Source organism: Varanus komodoensis, unplaced genomic scaffold, assembly GCF_004798865.1.
Source record: "Varanus komodoensis strain SLA01 unplaced genomic scaffold, ASM479886v1 scaffold2, whole genome shotgun sequence".
In the NCBI taxonomy this organism is placed as follows: domain Eukaryota; kingdom Metazoa; phylum Chordata; class Lepidosauria; order Squamata; family Varanidae; genus Varanus; species Varanus komodoensis.
In genome coordinates, this window is record NW_025335568.1 from 1,008,650 (window position 1) to 1,024,859 (window position 16,210).

Below are 16,210 nucleotides of genomic sequence, written 5' to 3' on the forward strand. Positions count from 1 at the left end.
GGCCTCTCTGGTTACTCCACTCCTGGCTCCCCGGTATTTCTGTCTTCGAGGCATCATTGTACAGTTTGCAATTTAATTTTCTGCTTTTGTAATCTGCAGCCCTCATGTATAGATCATCTAATGAAAAAGGCCTTTCTAGAATTAGCGAGGTATTTGGTGAAGAGGGAGAGCAAGCCCGTGTTTTCATTTCCTTTCTGAAAAGATTCCTATGAAAAGCCCTTGGATTCTTCCCTGCTCAGGATGTGACCCTGCAGCCAGAGGAGATGCTTTCCCGGTTATCTTGAGGAAGCGCATCTGCCTCGGGCAGCGGCCCAGTCCCAGGGGTGGCCCAGTCACTCATGGGTGGGTGGGGTGTCCGATGGGGATGGGGAGTAAAAGCTGGGCAAATGGGGTGGCTGGTGGCCTGGTGGGAGGAGGGCTCCCACGGTGCTGGTCACAGACAGAGCGCCATCCGGAAGCAGGGGGCTGCAAGAGCCAGGGGAGGGGGGCGGAGGAGCATCGAAGTGCCAAGGAGCAGCGGTGGGTGCCCGAGGCAGCTGGCCGCATACAGAAGCCGGGGCAGCGGAGCCTGGGGTGCATGGCAGGCTTGCACCTCGCAACTGCTGGCCATGCCCTCCTGAAGGGTCTTCTGCAAGACCCTGCAGGCCATGAGAGTGCCGTCGATCCCGGGAGGGCCTCAGCCTCTGACTGAGACAACATTTGTTTACTTGCTCAAATTCTGAGGCATTTGGCCCAGCGTTTCTCACTGAAGCTAAATTGGCGTTCTGCTTGGAGAGGAGGCGTTGGAGTCAGCCTTTTAACCGCCATTGCCCCTGCTTCTGCAAAATCCCCAGCAGGTTCACCCACCTGAGTGGAAACAGCAGTGCCTCTGGCCGTGCGACACGGAGCCGTGCGCATCCGTGCCCTGTGATGTGTGCTGGTAGCTCTTTCCTGGAGGGTTCCGAGCGACTGCATGATGAGGATGGGCTGAGATGGGTCTGCCTCCCGTCTCCGATGCTGCAGTACCAGGCAGGAATGGGGCACCCGGCCCTCTCAGCCCTGTCTTCCTGGGGTCCTTTCCCTGGCTCTGTTCTATTTGCTGTTCGTCTTTGGAGCTGAATTGCACCTACGAAGGGGCCATCTACAAAGCTGCCGCCCGTGCTTCCGTCTGTCCCTGAGCAGTGCGTGTCCTTTGTCGGTTTTGCTTTCTCGTGCAAGACCAGGTCTGCTTTAAGTCTCTCTTTGGACCACCTGAGTGCAGGGGACCTGCTGTAGGGCAGAACCAGAACAGAACTCTCTTGTGCGGAGGGGGCGCACGTCCAGAAAAGGCGTCTTCCTCCAGGGAAGCTGCTCCGCTAAGTGTGCGGAGTGTCGTGCAGCCGTGCAGGCGGAACGGCAGCGCCTGTCCCCTCGTGCGCATTTTGTGCACGCGGCACCGCCTTGCAAAGGGTTCGGCGTGAGCCCAGCGGGGCAAATGCCCCAAGCACCTGAACCAAGCGGCACCACGCCATTCCCTGGGTGGTTGCGCAGGCTGTGTTGGCCTCTGGGTGGATCTGCTGAGGAACAGGCCTGCTTTTCCTCAGCCCGCAAGGGGGCCTCGGTTTAAAGCTTGCTCTGCTGAGCTCAGATACCGCATGAGAACAGAGGGGCCGGTTTTCACCGCACCTGAGAGTGGCGGGGGAGGTCTTGAGGGTCTTCCGCTTTCGTGAGACCTCAGACCCGAGGCGGGCGGCCTTCAGTAGGAAGCAGGCCCGGCAGCCCCGTGTCTCGACATCGCCCGTTGGTCCTTCAGGCACAGCACGGCTTGCTGCGCTGGACGGAGGGCCCTCGTGACTCAGAGGACGCCCCCATCTGGCACTCCTGGCCGCTCAGTGGTGTTTGTCCAAGGGTAGGGATACTGTCCTTAATGCTGATTTCCCAAGGGATTGGGTGGAAATGAGGGGCTTGTCAGATGGGAGCCGGATCAGTACAGTTTGTTGGTTCCCCACTTCCAAGTTCCTTCATCCCGGTGATTAATGGGGCTTTTCACTAGCTTTTAAGAGCTTACATTGTGCACTGGATCTGGCTCTCCTCCCTCTTTCTCTGCCGTCCTGGCCGGCGGTTCACATTTTGTTTTATTTCTCACTAACAATGACCTCAGCTCTGTTTGTTTTAAAAAGTTCATGACCTCCAAAAAGGTTTACACCAAAAAGATAAAAAAAAGGAAAAGGAAAACGGCATGTGCCTGGTGTGGTGAGCCCCAAAACAACACACGCATGTGCACACATGCGCTCCGGCGGCATGGTGGCAGGGGAGCCCACACAGATGTTCGGGCCAGCGCGGCCACCGCTCGCTTCCAGCGCCGCTCCTCGCTGCAGGAGCGCGCCCAGCTTGGCCCCCCTGGCCCACTCCCTTCCCGGCAGGGTGGGTTCTGCCACTGTTCTGCAGCCGCACGTGGGCCTTGTCCTCTCTCTGGCTGCCTCGGTCTGGGAGTTCGCCCCAGAGAGAAGGGGCTCGAGCGTCTCACGGGGAAAATGAAATCCCACGGGGCCCCAGCCTTAGCCCTTGGCATGGCTCCCTGCGGATCAGCTCAGCCCCGTGGCCTCGCTCCGTGCCCCTTTCCCCCCCTTGCGTCGCACGCCCGCGCCGGGCCCGGCACAGCGCTGCGCCTGTTCATGCTCGGCCAGCATCCCTCCTTTCTGTGAACTGAGCGGGTCCAGGCTGCAGTTCCTGGAGCGGCGCACTGTTTTTGACTGCGGGGAGACGCGCATTGTCCGCCTGAGCACCAAGAGAACCCGGGAGGCAACTGAACCCCGAAAAGCGGTAGCAGGAGCACTCAGTCCCCCGACAGCACACCATTATTTGTCGAACGGGTTGATAATCTGGAAACCAGGCCCGAGAGCCTGAATGTTCATTCTGGCTGGCATGGCGACCTGCTGGCTTCATTGCTGCCGTCTTCCGGCTGTGCCTGGTGCTTGCTGCCGCGCACTCCAGCCTCTCCAAGGATTTTTACAAATGGGAGCTTAATATTTTTGCACCATTTTTATGCCATGTGTCCTGTGTCTCCAGAGCATCCCCCACTGCTTGAATGTCTGAGTTTCAGGTACTTTTCCTGCACAGAAATACTTCACAGGAGAGTAGGATCCCGTGCGTCAGCCGTGCTTCTTAGAAGTGTCATTACCTGTTTAGAAACGAGGAAGGTAAACAGCACGCCCAGAGGTGTACGGAGAGCCAGACTCATTTTCTACTAATGCCTTTTACAGTGATGTGTTTACTTTGGAGCTGAGTCACTCGGATGCCTCAGTCCTGCACAGGCTGACCTCCCTTCAGTCCCTCTGTCCTTCCACCCGCCCTCATGATCACCGCTCAACTTGTAAATCTGCTTCATTCCAAGTAGATAAGCTTGCGCACGGAACATGAACTGTTGTTGGTAACTTGCAGGAGGTTGGTGGGAGGGGGTGCAGTTAATCCAGGGTAATGACTTAAACAAGCGTTTTGCTTCTGGGTCAGACCAGTGGGATTTGTGGAGGCAGCGGCCTGCTTCCAAGAGCACAGAAATGAGAGCAGCCAGGCCGTCCAGGGGTCAGGATGAAATCGCAGAAGGCCTCAGTCCGGGTCCCTGCTTCAGTTTCAGATGTATCGTTAATCTGCAGCAAACAGCCGTAAATCCCGCCCTCCCCTCGCTGCCAGAGGCAGTGCTCTCGAGGCAGCAGGCCCGGACAGATGCGCTATCTGGCCGGCACACCTCGCGCGGCCTGTGCGGCTCCAGCTGCAGCTATCCAGGGCGCTGGCCCGGCGCTGCAGTGTATGCAGCCAGGCGTGACTGGTGAGATCGGAGCCCCGATTCGGCTCGGCACTTGCGGATTGCTTCCAGCAGGTTCTCAGCAGGCTCGGCACGATTTCCACCTCTGGCAGGCGATGTCTTTGCAGCCAGCTTCTCATAAAAGCCCTCGCGGGTGGAGTTGGCTTGCTGGGCCCTTGCAGGGAGGCTGTCCAGCCTGGCCAGGGCCACCTGCGCGCAAGTTCGTGAGGGTGGGCGGGTGGAGCCGTGGCAAGACAGGCTGTCGCTCTCGCATCTCTTCAGCCCGAGGTCAGGAGTGACTGGAGGTGCAAGCACACCATTGGTGTGGTCATCAGATGACCCTCCGGAGAACCCCTGGTGACCGGGGTCGCCTTCCGGATGGGAAGGCCTGGAAAGGCCTTGCAATCTATCGGAAGGAAACCTACAGCATTTTTTATCACCCAGTGAAAACAAATGGGAGTCTGAAGAAAATTCAAAAACCTGGTCCGAAGCTGGATCAGACCAAACGGAGCGGCCAACCGGCTGCCTGTGGAAAATCCACAGGCGGCACTGGAGTGCCATCTCCCCGCCCCATGTTCCCCGCACCTGGTAGCGGCAGGCACATTGCCTCTGGCACTGGAGGTGGCCGGAGCCATTGGCCTCTTCCTCCACAAATTTGCCTGCGTCGTGCAGGAGCGCCTCCCGCGGCTGAGCTCTGCGCTGCATGGCGACAGGCTTCCTATCGCCTCCTGCCAGCTTCACGGGACGGCACCCCGTGATGGTCTCGCTCGTCCCGGAGGAAGACCCACGTACGTCCCTCTCTGGAGCCTGAGAGATGCGTTACCGTCTGGCTAGGATGCCGTAATCCGGAAAGCGTTCCGTGGTGGGGAAACGTTTCCGGAAGCTTTGAGCCTTTGTCCTGGGAAGGTCCGGACTGCGGCAGGGGCAGTTCTCCTCTCTCCTCTGGTTCCGCCAGTGCTGAGGAGCTGCGGTCTGGGGGGTCTCGCCCGCACCGGCTTCCAGGTGCTGATCCTCCTGGCGCTCCGGGCAGTCAGCCTGCAGGTGCACCTCTTCTTCTGCGCTCTGCTTCTCCCTGCCACGCTTGGCCGTGGGCTCTGATGCCTGGGCGAGCCGCGGAAGGGCACCCATGACTGGCAAGGCCTCTGCTGTGGCCGAGGGGCCAGCCCTCCCCCCACACCAACCATGGGCTTCCGTGGGAAGATCCAAGGGGGGTCGGGAGGGTGCTGCTCAGCCGTGGGGGAGCTTGGGTGGCTGCAGCTCATAGAAACCAAGGCAGGTGAGTGCCGCAATGCGAGCTGGGGCAGAGGCAGCCGGCTGGCATTGCACCCGTGCCCTGCTCCACTGAGCACCTTGCCCCGCCCCCCCCCCCCCCCAGCAAACAGGAGCGGATCCAAAGGGACCAGGCATTCGAGTGGCTGAGGCACCGAGCCCTGTTTCCTGGAGAGATTCCCTGTACAGAGGAGGGAGAAGTCCCTCCCCACAAAAATGTAAAAATGGCACTACGAGCAAGAGGGCAGTTTCCAGTTAGGAACAGGAGAACCCAGGATGGAGGTGCTCCCAACTTCCCGGATTTCACTTCAAAGTTTGGTTGATCTTTGCGATCTGTTTCCTCACGTCATTGGAGTGGAGAATGCGCACCCTTTCAGAAGCGCACTTTCCCCCCATTGCCTAAAGGAGGACATGCTGCGTTCTGACCGAAGCGCACCCTGTACATGGCGCATTTTGCAGCTGTGACATTTTCGGGTGCATGTGCTTCTCTGTGCATTTGCAACCAAGGCATTTTCAAGCGCTTTGTGGACCGAGCTGATGCCTCGTGCATCCCCAGTCCTGAACGGGCTCCTGTTTGGCTTGCCGACAAAGCGCCCCCCATGTCCCTTTCTGGCAGCTGAGCTGGGCAGGCCCTGTCCTATGCTGGCAGGGCTGGGGCTGCCCGGCGCGACTCCCAAGCGGCGCTTCCCATGGCTGAATGTGGGTTCGCGTTGGGGAAGGCTCTCTGGGACGAGGCAGGTGTGCGGTTGGCCTGCAGGTTCCTCCAGCAAAAGGCTTTTCATCCACGGAAGCCCATGCTTGGGATGCATGACGGGGCGGGAGAACTAGAAGCGTGGCAGCAGCGATCCTGCCTTTGGGCTGCTGCCATTGCTGTTGAAACGATCCACACGGCCACCTCTGACTGGGCTTGTTGGCGTCTGGGAGGTGCAGCCGGGGGGGGGGGTGAGACGTTCTCCCTGCCGTTGCGTCTTCGCAGCCCTCGTCCGCTGCTTCCCTTCCTAGCTGAGTTCTGTCACTAGCAGTGAATGTGGGAGGCGGCTGTTGCTCCCCGGCGAATCCTTGGCTCCGAGAATGGCTCCAGGGGGCCCCACCGAGCACAAGAGCTGCGCTGAAGTGCCTCTTGCAGGGCCTTGCCCAGGGGGCCCCTCACCCCAGGTGCCTCGCGCCCCACACGGCCCTGCTCCGCCGCCTCACGGGGGAACCTGGTGGCCCTGTGCCCCGGCCTGCCGCTCGCCGGGCCCGGGCAGTTTCCTCGGGGCTCCCGTGAGTGGCTCTGCCCCCCAGGCGCCTCCGGGCCGCGCAAGCAGCGCCAGAGCACCCTGTCCCCGAGCCGCTGGCTAGCCGCGCAGGCAGCGCTCTGCCGGGCGACGTGACCACGCTGGGGAGCGAGAGCGAGCAAGTTCAGGGCAAGGTGAAGCCCTGCCGGGATGCTCCAAAAGTTCTCCGGGAGGTGACGTGACGTGGCCGCCAGCCGCGCTCGCAGACAGGATGGGGTGAGGGAGAGGTCGCGCTTCCGGCCGCCCCACCCTGCCCGGCGAACAAAGGGCCGGCCCGGAGCGGGGAGGACTTGGCCGCTGCGAGGCAGGCGCGGCACCCACGGCTGCCGGCGGGCCTGGCGCGGGGCCAGCGGGCTCACCTGTGCCGCCCGGGCTGACTCAGCCGGGCCACCCCGCCCGCCCACGCCCGGCGCGGGGGTGCCGGCGAGGCCTGTGCCGAGGCCGGCCGGGCGGGTGGAGCCGGCCGGCCGGGTGGGGGCCCACAGCACGGGGCCGGGTGAGTGCTCCCGTGGCCCTGCCGGCCGGGGGCCTGTCTGTGCCGGGGGACTGGCCCTCCACGGCTCCGCGTCAGGCCCCGGGCCAGGCCGGGCGCAGCGCCCAGCAGGGGCGGGGGGGAGGCGGCTGGGGCGGCCACGGCCCTCTGCCCGGGTGCCTCTGGCGGCGAGGGCTTTCCCGCGTTCCGCTCTGCGGCAGGGGTGGGCTCCCGCGTGCCACCGGCGGACGTCCGTGGGAACGTGCGGAGGAGCGCTGCCCGCCTTCCCTGGCCGTGGGTGCTCGGGGGCCCCGGCCCTTCCGCCCCCTCGCCCTGCGCTGGTTCCGCTGGCGCTGCCGCCCGGGCCCACGGGAGGCCACAGCCGAGCGGGCCTCCCCCCGACTCCAGCCACGGCCCGCTGGCGGCAGGCCCTGAGGGGCAGGGACGGGCAGCCGGCCGGAAGGGCCCAGCTCCTCAGGCTGGGGAGCCGATGTGCGGTGTCGGTGTGGAGGCAGGGAGAAAGCCCCTCCTCCAGTTGCTTCCCTGCAGCTGGCGCCTCGGAGCCCTCAGCGCTTCCCCCAGCGTTGCGCCTTCCCACGAGGCCGGCCTCCTCCTCTGGCGGAGGCAGCAGTCGCCCAAGCCGCTGCGATGGGCACCTTCGCCCACGGCTGGGGTGGAGGCTCCTGCTCAGCAGGGCCGGGCAGCGCCCGTGGCCTTCTTGGTCTCCTGTAAGAGCCAGGGGGCCGCCCCTTGGCTGAGCCGGATCGCTTCCCACCCCGCGTCCGGGACTGCCTCCTCGGAGTGGCAGAGGGGTTGTGCCGTCGCGCTCGGGCCCAGCCGCTCGGCTGCCCGATCGGGCGCTGGACTGGCAGCGAGGCCTTCGGCCTGGGCCTGCTCTGGGCCCCCTCTCGGGCCCTCTGGAGTCGCTCACGGGCTCCTGCTGCCGAGCCCCTTTCTCCCTGGAGGTGCTTCCAATCGCCCCAGCAGCCTCTGCATGCAGGGCTCGCTCCTCTTCCCAGAGGCACGTGCTCTTTGGAGAGGCGGCCCCCGGACCTCTTGCAGCACCGCGGCGCGTCCACAGTCGGCCTGGTGAAGCACGCTGGTTGCGTGGCAGATGCCTGCCGGCCTCCCGCGGGGCGAGGGGCTCTGCCGGCCCGTGCGTCCGCAGGCAGGGAGCAGGGGAGAGCGTCCGCCTGCGTAAGTGGCATTTTGACACAACGGCGTCAAGATGAGGACCATCAGGAGAGGCTCTCGGGTTGCCTTCTCACCATAACGCTTCGGAGTTACTGGAAACGGCGCGGCAGTCCTGGGAATAAATTATGAGCATTTGCAGATGGAAAAAATGAAAGAGCTTTATCCACGGCGAGTGCAGATGTGAAGGTTTCTGGAATCTGTCCACTGGAAACCTAATTTAATAAAGACAGAAGCCTCACCCCCGGCCCAGGCGTGTGTCCAACAATAATGCAGACGGGGGTGGCGGGCTGTGGCTGGACAGAGGGGGCTCTGCTCCGACACGCAGCCTCCTGCCAGGGCGCCCTGGGCCTTCCGCGGGCGGCTTGAGGGCATAACCAGATGTCCCCGCGAAGCAGCGGGCCGCGCACGGCCAGGTGCCCCGTGCCACTCCCGCAGCCCCGCCTGGCTGGCGAGGGAGCCCAGGCAGCTCCGCCGGCTTGCCCCTCCTTGCCGCGGGCCCCCTCTTGGCAGCCCCTCTGGGCGGGCGCGGCAGCAGGTGGGGCCACTTCAGCTCCTGCCCCTGCCGGACACGCCGTGGGGCGAGCCCCCCCCCCCCCCCTCCTCCTCTCGCACCTCGGGACCACCCTGCCACCGCGGGCGGCGCAGAAGGGGGACCGGCTTGCGCAGGCCGGTCAGGCTCCTGGCGAGCGCTCTGCCCTCGGCCTCCCTGCGCGTCGGAGGCAGGAGCCAAATGCTGTGGCGCAAGCCCCGCCTGGCCAGCCTTCCCGCACGTCCGGCGCGGCACCCGCGGCTGCCCCACGTGGCACAGGAGAGGGGCGTGCCGTGCGTGGTGCGCGTCCCACGAACGCGGAGTGTGCTCACCAGGACGCCCGGGTCCAGGGCCCCACAAGGCGGGTGGGAGTCTGGGGGGCCACGCCTGGGGGTCCGATGGGCCGCCCGAGTGGGCCGCCCACACCTCCCTGGCTGCGGGGCTTCCGGTGGAGGCCTATTCAGATATTCAGCACTTCCAAACTGAACTGGGGCCAAAATGGATTCCGAGGGGAAAGGGTTGCGGTGAGCCTGAAGGTGCCCGAGCGCACGCACATGCATGCGTGTGGTGTGCTGGGAACAGCACTGGCCTCAGAGGGACCTTCATGACTCAGAGGTCAGTCGGGAGGCGCTCTGGCCTCCGACGTCCACATCCCTAGCAAGCATAGCTCAGGGAGGAGGATCCCGGGAGTCGGCATAAGCTTCTCGAGGGCTGCCCGCGCCTGCTGCAGGTCGTTTGGGACAGCGCCGCGCGTGGGGGGGGGGTGCGGGCAGGCATCCGCTGGGCTGTGGTGGCAGCTTGCGCTGCAGTTGGACGCAACAGCACCAGCGGCCCGCCTGGTGTGGACGAGCGAGCCCCACGAGGGCCGCTCCTCCTTCCTCCTGGCCCCTTCCTTCTCCAGGATTTTACTAGCTCTGGCGTCTTCCGTTGCCTGGACAGTTCTGAATTGCCTTTAATTACTCTGTTCTGTTCTGGGGGTTGCTAATTACTGGGTACTGCTTTGCAGCCAGAACCAAATGCTTACTGGTTTTTATGAATGCCGTTTAGTCTCTCTCTCTCACACACACACACATGCAAACACTCACCGTTTGGACAGATGGTTTCACCTGAAAAAGGAAAGCCGTAATTAAAGCCGGCTCAATAGGGAGCAGGAGCCAATTAATTAAGGGCAGCAGAGCGGTACCTGGGCCACCATGGCAGGGAAGGATCTAATTCTCTCCCTAAAACGGGGCAGGGCCAGAGGGAAGCCGCCAGTGAGGCCGATGCGGCGCAGTCGCAGAAGGGCCAACTCTTGCTCTGGGAGCCGGGGCTTTGGACGCCGCTGCCGGAACCGCCGGTCCCGGCCCCGGGTCTGCTCAAGGCTTGCCCGGGCAGCCTGAAGGGCCGCCTTGGCTGGGCCGACAGGCAAGCACCCCCTGCCTTCGCTGGGAGCAGGCCCGCTGTTCGGCAGCGAGGGGCAGGGCCCCCCACACGGGGCCTCCTGGCTCCCCTTCCCAGGCCACGCGCGCTCTGCTCGTGCCCTTGCCGGCGCTCTGCGGGTGGCTCTCAGCGGCGGGGTGGGCCTGCCCGCGGTGGGTGCTGTGTGGGGAGGGGGCCTGGGTGCTCGCCTTTCCTCCCCACGGCCTCGGGGTCTCCCTTTCCGGCTCGGGGCTGTTTCTGCGGGCCGTCTGGAAGCTTGAGCTCGCTAGGGCCTCCCTCCCCTTTCCCCACCTCTGGTCTACCCCGTTCCCCCAGGGAGGGTGCGCCCCCCGGCCCCCGCTTGTCTCCCTGACGCGCACCAGGCCCCTGGTCGCCAGCCGTCCAGCACGTCTCTCGGCCGGCGTGTGTGACACGCCGCGCCGGCCGTTCCCCTCTCGGGTGTGCGGGCTGCCAAGGATGATTTATGGAGCTGCGCAGTCGACTCTTTAGTTTGAAGAATTAATGGTATTTGCATATTTTGATGTTGGAATCTGCCCCAGAAGGCAGCAGTAGAATTTGCGGCGCAGCAGGTTTGTGCTCTGGGGACGGTCCTGGGAAAGAGTCGTCCCTCCACCTGATTTAGCTGCGGAGGCGAAAAGTTTAAACAGTAAAACCAATAAAAGCACATTTATGTGACAGATAAATCGTCCTGCATTGTCAGAGCTCCCAGGGAAAGCGCTTCCCACCCTCTGGTTGCCTTGCGGAGGCAGCCCTGTGCGAGGGAGGGGCCCGAGCGGGCCTGGGGGGCCTCCAGCCCGGCCGCGTGTCCACAAGATTGATCGGGCTAAGCGGCTGTAAAACACACAGGCCATCCGTCACTGTCCGTGCCCCGGCTCTGGCGTGCCGCGTGCTGGAAGGAGCGAGGCTGTGCTCCGGGGGCGCGCGAACCTGGGGATGCTGGAGCGATCGAAGGACAGATCGGACCCCGCGCCTCGTGGTGGGGGCGGGCGTGGGCTGAGCAGTCAGACCGTGGGGCCCAGGGCTGCTGCTTTCGGGGTGCTGAGCCCTCGTTTCTTGCCAAGTTCACACCCTACTCGTGACTGGGAGCGGATTGGGAATGGGGAGGCCTGGAGCACATTTTGCTTGCTCTCTGTCTGTCCCCCTCCCTCCCTCTCTCCCTCTCTCCCTCTCTCACACACACATGGGGGGGGGGCTCTGCTCAAGTCCCCCACCTCTGTCAAAGGAGCCAGAGGCCCCACACAGCCAGCTTCCTCCTGAGGGGTTGCCCCTTGGCAGCAGCAGGCCTGGCTCTTCCCTTGAACCTGCACAGTTCTGGAAGCCGTTGGACTGCCCCCCTCCCCTCCGCTACCGGCCCAGGGGGGAGGCATTTGCCAGAGAGGCGCAGGGCCCGGGTGTGCGGGGTCTGTTGCAAGGCATCGCGGTCAAGTGTGGGAACGTGCGCCAGCTTGAGCGGGCGCTGCTCCTCTCGGCCTCCTGGCCTTGGCCTCCTGCAAGTCCTCCGTGGCACCAACTTCGTGTTCCCCAGCCGGACCGCCAGCTGCAGCGTCGCCCCTTTCTTCGGCATGGAGCCGGTTTCTCTCCCAGGACTGGGCCACTGTTGGGCAGAACAAGGGCGGTCCAAGTCCAGCCTGCGTGCTTCTCGAGGAGCCTCTGCCCCCCCCCCCCGGCTTGCACCTGCCCCCTTGGTCTTCCCCCCCTCAGCTGCCAGGCTGAGCAGTGCAAGAGGAGGCTCGCACGGGGTCTGCTCAGGCCCCTTGGGAGGCCCAGTGGGCCGCTGTCCTCTCGTTCTCGTACGACCCTGGGCCCCCTCTGTGGTGCTCCTCAGCCGCAAAGCACTTTGACACAGAAACGCAACAGAAGCCGCTCGGGGCCCGTCGCCGTAGACGGCCCTGCCCTTCCCCAGGCCTGAGGAGGGGATCCCAGCTGCCTTGCTGTTTCCCTTCCCCGTGGCCCTGGGGGGCGGGGGCTGCTGGCACCCCCTTTGCAGATAAAGCGCCAGGGTGGGCTGTGGAATTGTCCCGGGCCAGCCAAGCCCCCCCCCCCCCCCGTGGCAGAGCTGGGCCTTTCTCTGGGCCCAGGGCAGCTCCTTGGCCACCTGACACCCCAACAGGCCCCTTCCAGGGGTCCGTGACCCTGACCTGCTGCGTGCTTTTCCTCCCCGCTTCTCTGTCGCAGCTCTTAGACTTGTTTCTCCAATGGGACTGGTCGACGTACCTGGCCGACTACGGACAACCGACCTGCAAGTATCTCCGCGTGAACCCGACCACAGCGCTGATCCTGCTGGAAAAGTGAGTGCGGACCACAGCATTCCTCGGATGGCTTCCGGGTTCCTTGCTTGCTTTGACGTGCAGCGGCATTCCGTGCAACGCTGCGCTGCGCCCCGCTCTCTGGGCCGCTGGGGAGGGGGAGGGCAGGGCCGGCCCGCATGGTGCTGAGTTCCTGCGCGGCCCCCACCCGTGCCGTGCCTGGCTTGGCTGCGGCTGCTTAGCGCTCCGTTGTGCGTTGCGCCCTGTCTGTGCCACTTCCATCGTCCACGCGTCATCGCACGGCGAGCCACACCGGGCGTGGGGTGCATGCGAGGGGGTGGTGTCCGTGGGGCATTTGCATGGGGGGGCGCTCAGCCGCGGGCGAGGGGCTTCCACAGGCGGCCTGCTTGGGCCGCACGGCCTTTGATGCATGGCCCGCCCCAGGCGGCCCACCGTGACGGCACGGGCCACGTCCCCAGCGTTCGGGGTGCGGTGTTGGCTGCTCTCTCCGTGCCTTCGGTGCGCTCCAGGAAAGGCCCTGCCAACACACTTGCGTTTCGCTCCCCCGCGGTTCGGCTGGGGGCTGCAGCCAGGGCAGCGTGCTTCGGCGGCCTGGGCAGGCGGGCTCGGCTCGTGCTCCGGACCCCCTTTCCTGCGGCCCAGGAGGAAGCCCTGCCCAGCCCTGCCCAGGCACCCGCTGCCCCTGCAGCCGTGCGTTGTGCTGCGGGCGGGGGACTCCTTGGCTCTTGTGCCCTGCTGGGACATGCCGCAGCCTGGCCGTGGGGCAGCCGGGGTCCCGGGGGGGTGGCCGGGACGTGGGAAGCTGCCTTTCCCCAGCCGGATCTCGCCGGGCTCCTCCGGCCCCTGTCGCTGCCACTGCCTGGCGGCGAAGGCTGCTCCGGGTGCTGGCCGGGTTCTCTCCCAGCCCCGCGTGGAGATGCCTTTGGGATGGAGCCGGCGGGCCCCGGTTTGGACCCGTGGGGGCAGGCCGAGGGGGGAACGCAGAAGCCTGGAGGGCTTTTAGAGCCGGAAGAAGCCAAAGGGCCGTGCGGCCAGACGGCCGATGAAACGCCCTCCAAGAACGCTGCATGCGCCGTGCGCGGGAGATCCCCTCGCCTTGTGCTTAGGAAGCACGAGGCACAATCCGGTTTTCCCAGGGACTTGAGGAACAGCTGAGGGGGTCCCGGGACTAGCAGGGGGCGGGTCTTGCCCCGAAGGCTTGCCGGATGTGGTGAAGGGTGTGGAGGGGCTTGCTCCCTCCCCTCTCGCAGCTGAGGGCCATCCGAGCCCAGCAGTGGGAGGTTCGCTCTGGGGCGGAGTGGAGTGGCAGCTGCTGCCCCGAGAAGCGTGCGGAAGGGGCGTGGGTGGATCCGCAGGGAGAAGGGAGGGTCCGCACTGCTGGCCAGGCCCACCAGGAGGGGCTCCAGACTCGGCCGGCCTGGTGCTGGAGACGGGCGGCTCTGCGCGAGATGCCCCCGAGCAAGCGGGGGCTCCAGCTCCCTGCACCCCTTGCAGCACCTCCAGGCCGGGCCAGGGACGAATCCGGCCTGGAGCCCTGAGAGCCGCAGCAGCCACGCGGCCCGGAGGACCTTCCCGGCCCAGCGGGGGAATTCTCGCAGCTGGGCTCCCGCGTCTTTCGAGGACACCGGGGGGGGGGGGGGGGAGGCCGGCGCGGACCCGGAGCTGCCCCTGAGGAGGAGCAGATGCTGGCCACGTCTTGGCCCTCTGCCTCGTGCCTTCCTGGCCTAGGTGCTGGGCGGGGGGCAGAGGAGATACAGAGGCGGGACCCTGGTTGGGCGAGCTGCTCCGGCCCAGCCGGGGTCCGGGGCTCTTGCCTGCCTGCCTGCCTGTGCTTCTCCTGGAGGCCGGCAGCCACAGAGCTCAGCAGACCCGCTCCGGCCCCCAGCGGGGAACTGTGGGCCGGGCGAGCTGCAGCGTTGGCCCCGGGAAGGTCGCCAGCTGAGGGGGGCAGCCGGGCCCAGTCGGGCAGGGGGCGTCGCGTGCTTGCCCCCCCGCCCTCCGGCTTGGCGCAGCGGCCTGCTCGGTGCAAGCGTGGGCGGGGCGGGTGCAGGGCACAGGCAGGACCGTGCTGTCAGCCCCCCGGCCCCGGCCCTGGCCCTGGCCCGCTCTGCCCCAGGAGGCCCCTGCCCAGGGAGCCCTGGGCCGCCCTGGTGCGGCTGCCGCTGGGGCCCGCAGCCTGTCCGCCTCCGTTGGGAAGGCAGAGCGGTTTGCCGCGTCGGGTTGGATCGGCCTGGCAAGCCCGGCGGCCACACAAGCCACTGCTTAACTTGTTGTCTTTCCCTCCTCACTCCGTCCGCACAGGATATCTCGAGAGTAAGTATGAGGCTCGTTCCCGGGTCCGTTGGCCGGCTTTGCCCCGAATCCGTCTCTTGTGGGGTGCCGGTGGAGCGCCCGGCAGTCCGGAGGCGCGGCTTCTCTTGGAAGCAGCCTCTCCCGTGGCCTCGCCCCCCCCCCCCCCCGCCCCATCCCGCCGGGGGGGGGGGGGGGGGGCTCTCCCGGGCGGCGCTTTCTGCCCGCAGGTGCCCTTCCGCGCGGCGTGGAGTGGCGTGCCGAGCGCCCTTCCTCGGGCCCGTCGGGGCCCCTTTGCGGGCCTTGAGGCACGTGCCCGGATTGTGCCCCACTGCTCTCGTGGTTTGTTGCCGGTGTGCTGGCTGGATGCCCGGTGCAGATCCGCCATCGCACGCCTTGCTTCCGCGGTGACTCTCACACCGCATGAGAGCCGCGAGCGCCGGACACGCAGCAGCACCCTCTCACGTCCTGTCGCTCCTCCCCAGGTGGGACAGGTGCCGTCAAGGGGTGGCGGGGGAGCCCCCGGCGAGCTGCACGACTTCGGGAGTCTGCCAAAAACCAAGCAAGGGTGAACGCCCGGCCTTGCCACAGGTCTCCCCCGAGCCAGCCTCCAAGGTTCGGCGGTGGTCAGCGGGACTGCAGGATGCCCCCCGGGGCCAGGGACTGCGGCACCCCGGCTTTACGAGCGCTCCCTGCCGTGCGCCTTCGCCGCCTGGGCACGCGGCAGCTGTCCTGTGCTGCTGAGGAGGGCCGGCCTTGTCCCGGCCCCCCTGCCTGGGGCCCCGTGCCTGCCCCCCGTGCCTGCCCCCCGTGCCCCTTTCCCTGCCTCTGGATCCCCGGAGGGGGTGGCAGGTGGGGCTCTGGCTGGGCCAGGGGTCCAGAGCTGGTGGCCAGGGGCACCCCCCTTGCGTGCCTCCTTCAGGGGTCCCGCCCTGGGGACCCTTCCCGGGACTCCGAGATGCCCCACGTCACCTGGTCGGAGGCCCCTTCGAAAAGTCTTTGCCAGCTGCAGGAAGCCGGAAGGGGGGCTGGGGAGGGATGTGGCAAAGAGGCAGGCGTGTGCCCCGGGCATGGGGGTCCCCACACAGGCGGGGGGGCATGAGGAGCTGCACATCTTTGCCCGGCTGCAGCAAAGGAATGACGCGGCCGCTCCCGGCGTGGTGCTCCTTCCCCGGGAGGCTTGTGGCAGGCCCCCCATGCGCAAGCGCTCCGTGTGCGGGCTTCTCCACCTGCTCCCGGCTGAGGGGGGCTTTCCTCTCCGCAGGATGAAGGACACGAGCCGGAAGAACAACGTCTTTGCGCAGTTCCGGAAGAATGAGCGGGACAAGCAGAAGCTGATCGAGGCGGTGGCCAGGCAGCTGCGGGGCCTCATCAACAGCCACCACTCGTGAGCAGGGGCCGCCGGCCGCCGCGGGGACCTGGGGGCTTGCCCGGCCGCGCTGCCGGGAGAGGGGGCGGCCCTGCCCGGGCCCTTCCTTGCCCCTCTGCCCAGAAGGTGGCAGCCCCCGCGGCCGCAGTGGCTTCGCCTGCTCCTGCGGGGACCGCATCGCACGTGCTCGGAGAGGCCTGGAGCCCCCGGGCTGGAAGGGGGCCTGCGGAGGCCGCGGACGGCATGTGCCCGGGCTGGGCTCTCGTGGGGGTTTGCAGCGATGTGAACGCCGGGCCTCTGGGCCCCCGCCGGGCACCCGCAGGTCCCGGGCCCAGCTGGCCGCCCCGTGCGTGGGGTGCGGCTGC

General features: G+C 66.1%; 1 protein-coding gene across 2 annotated transcripts in view; it reads left to right on the forward strand.

Annotated features, from left to right (window-relative positions):
- Nucleotides 1–15,893, forward strand: part of EXOC6B (exocyst complex component 6B) — a 169,100-nt gene extending 153,207 nt beyond the window's left edge. For both annotated transcript variants that reach the window (XM_044429518.1, XM_044429519.1), the window contains exons 20-21: nt 12,096–12,208; nt 15,741–15,893. In XM_044429518.1, the coding sequence (XP_044285453.1) occupies nt 12,096–12,208; nt 15,741–15,867 (240 nt within the window). In that variant the 3' untranslated portion in view covers nt 15,868–15,893. The remainder of the gene's footprint in view (nt 1–12,095; nt 12,209–15,740) is intronic.
- The last annotated feature ends 317 nt before the right edge of the window (nt 15,894–16,210 follow it).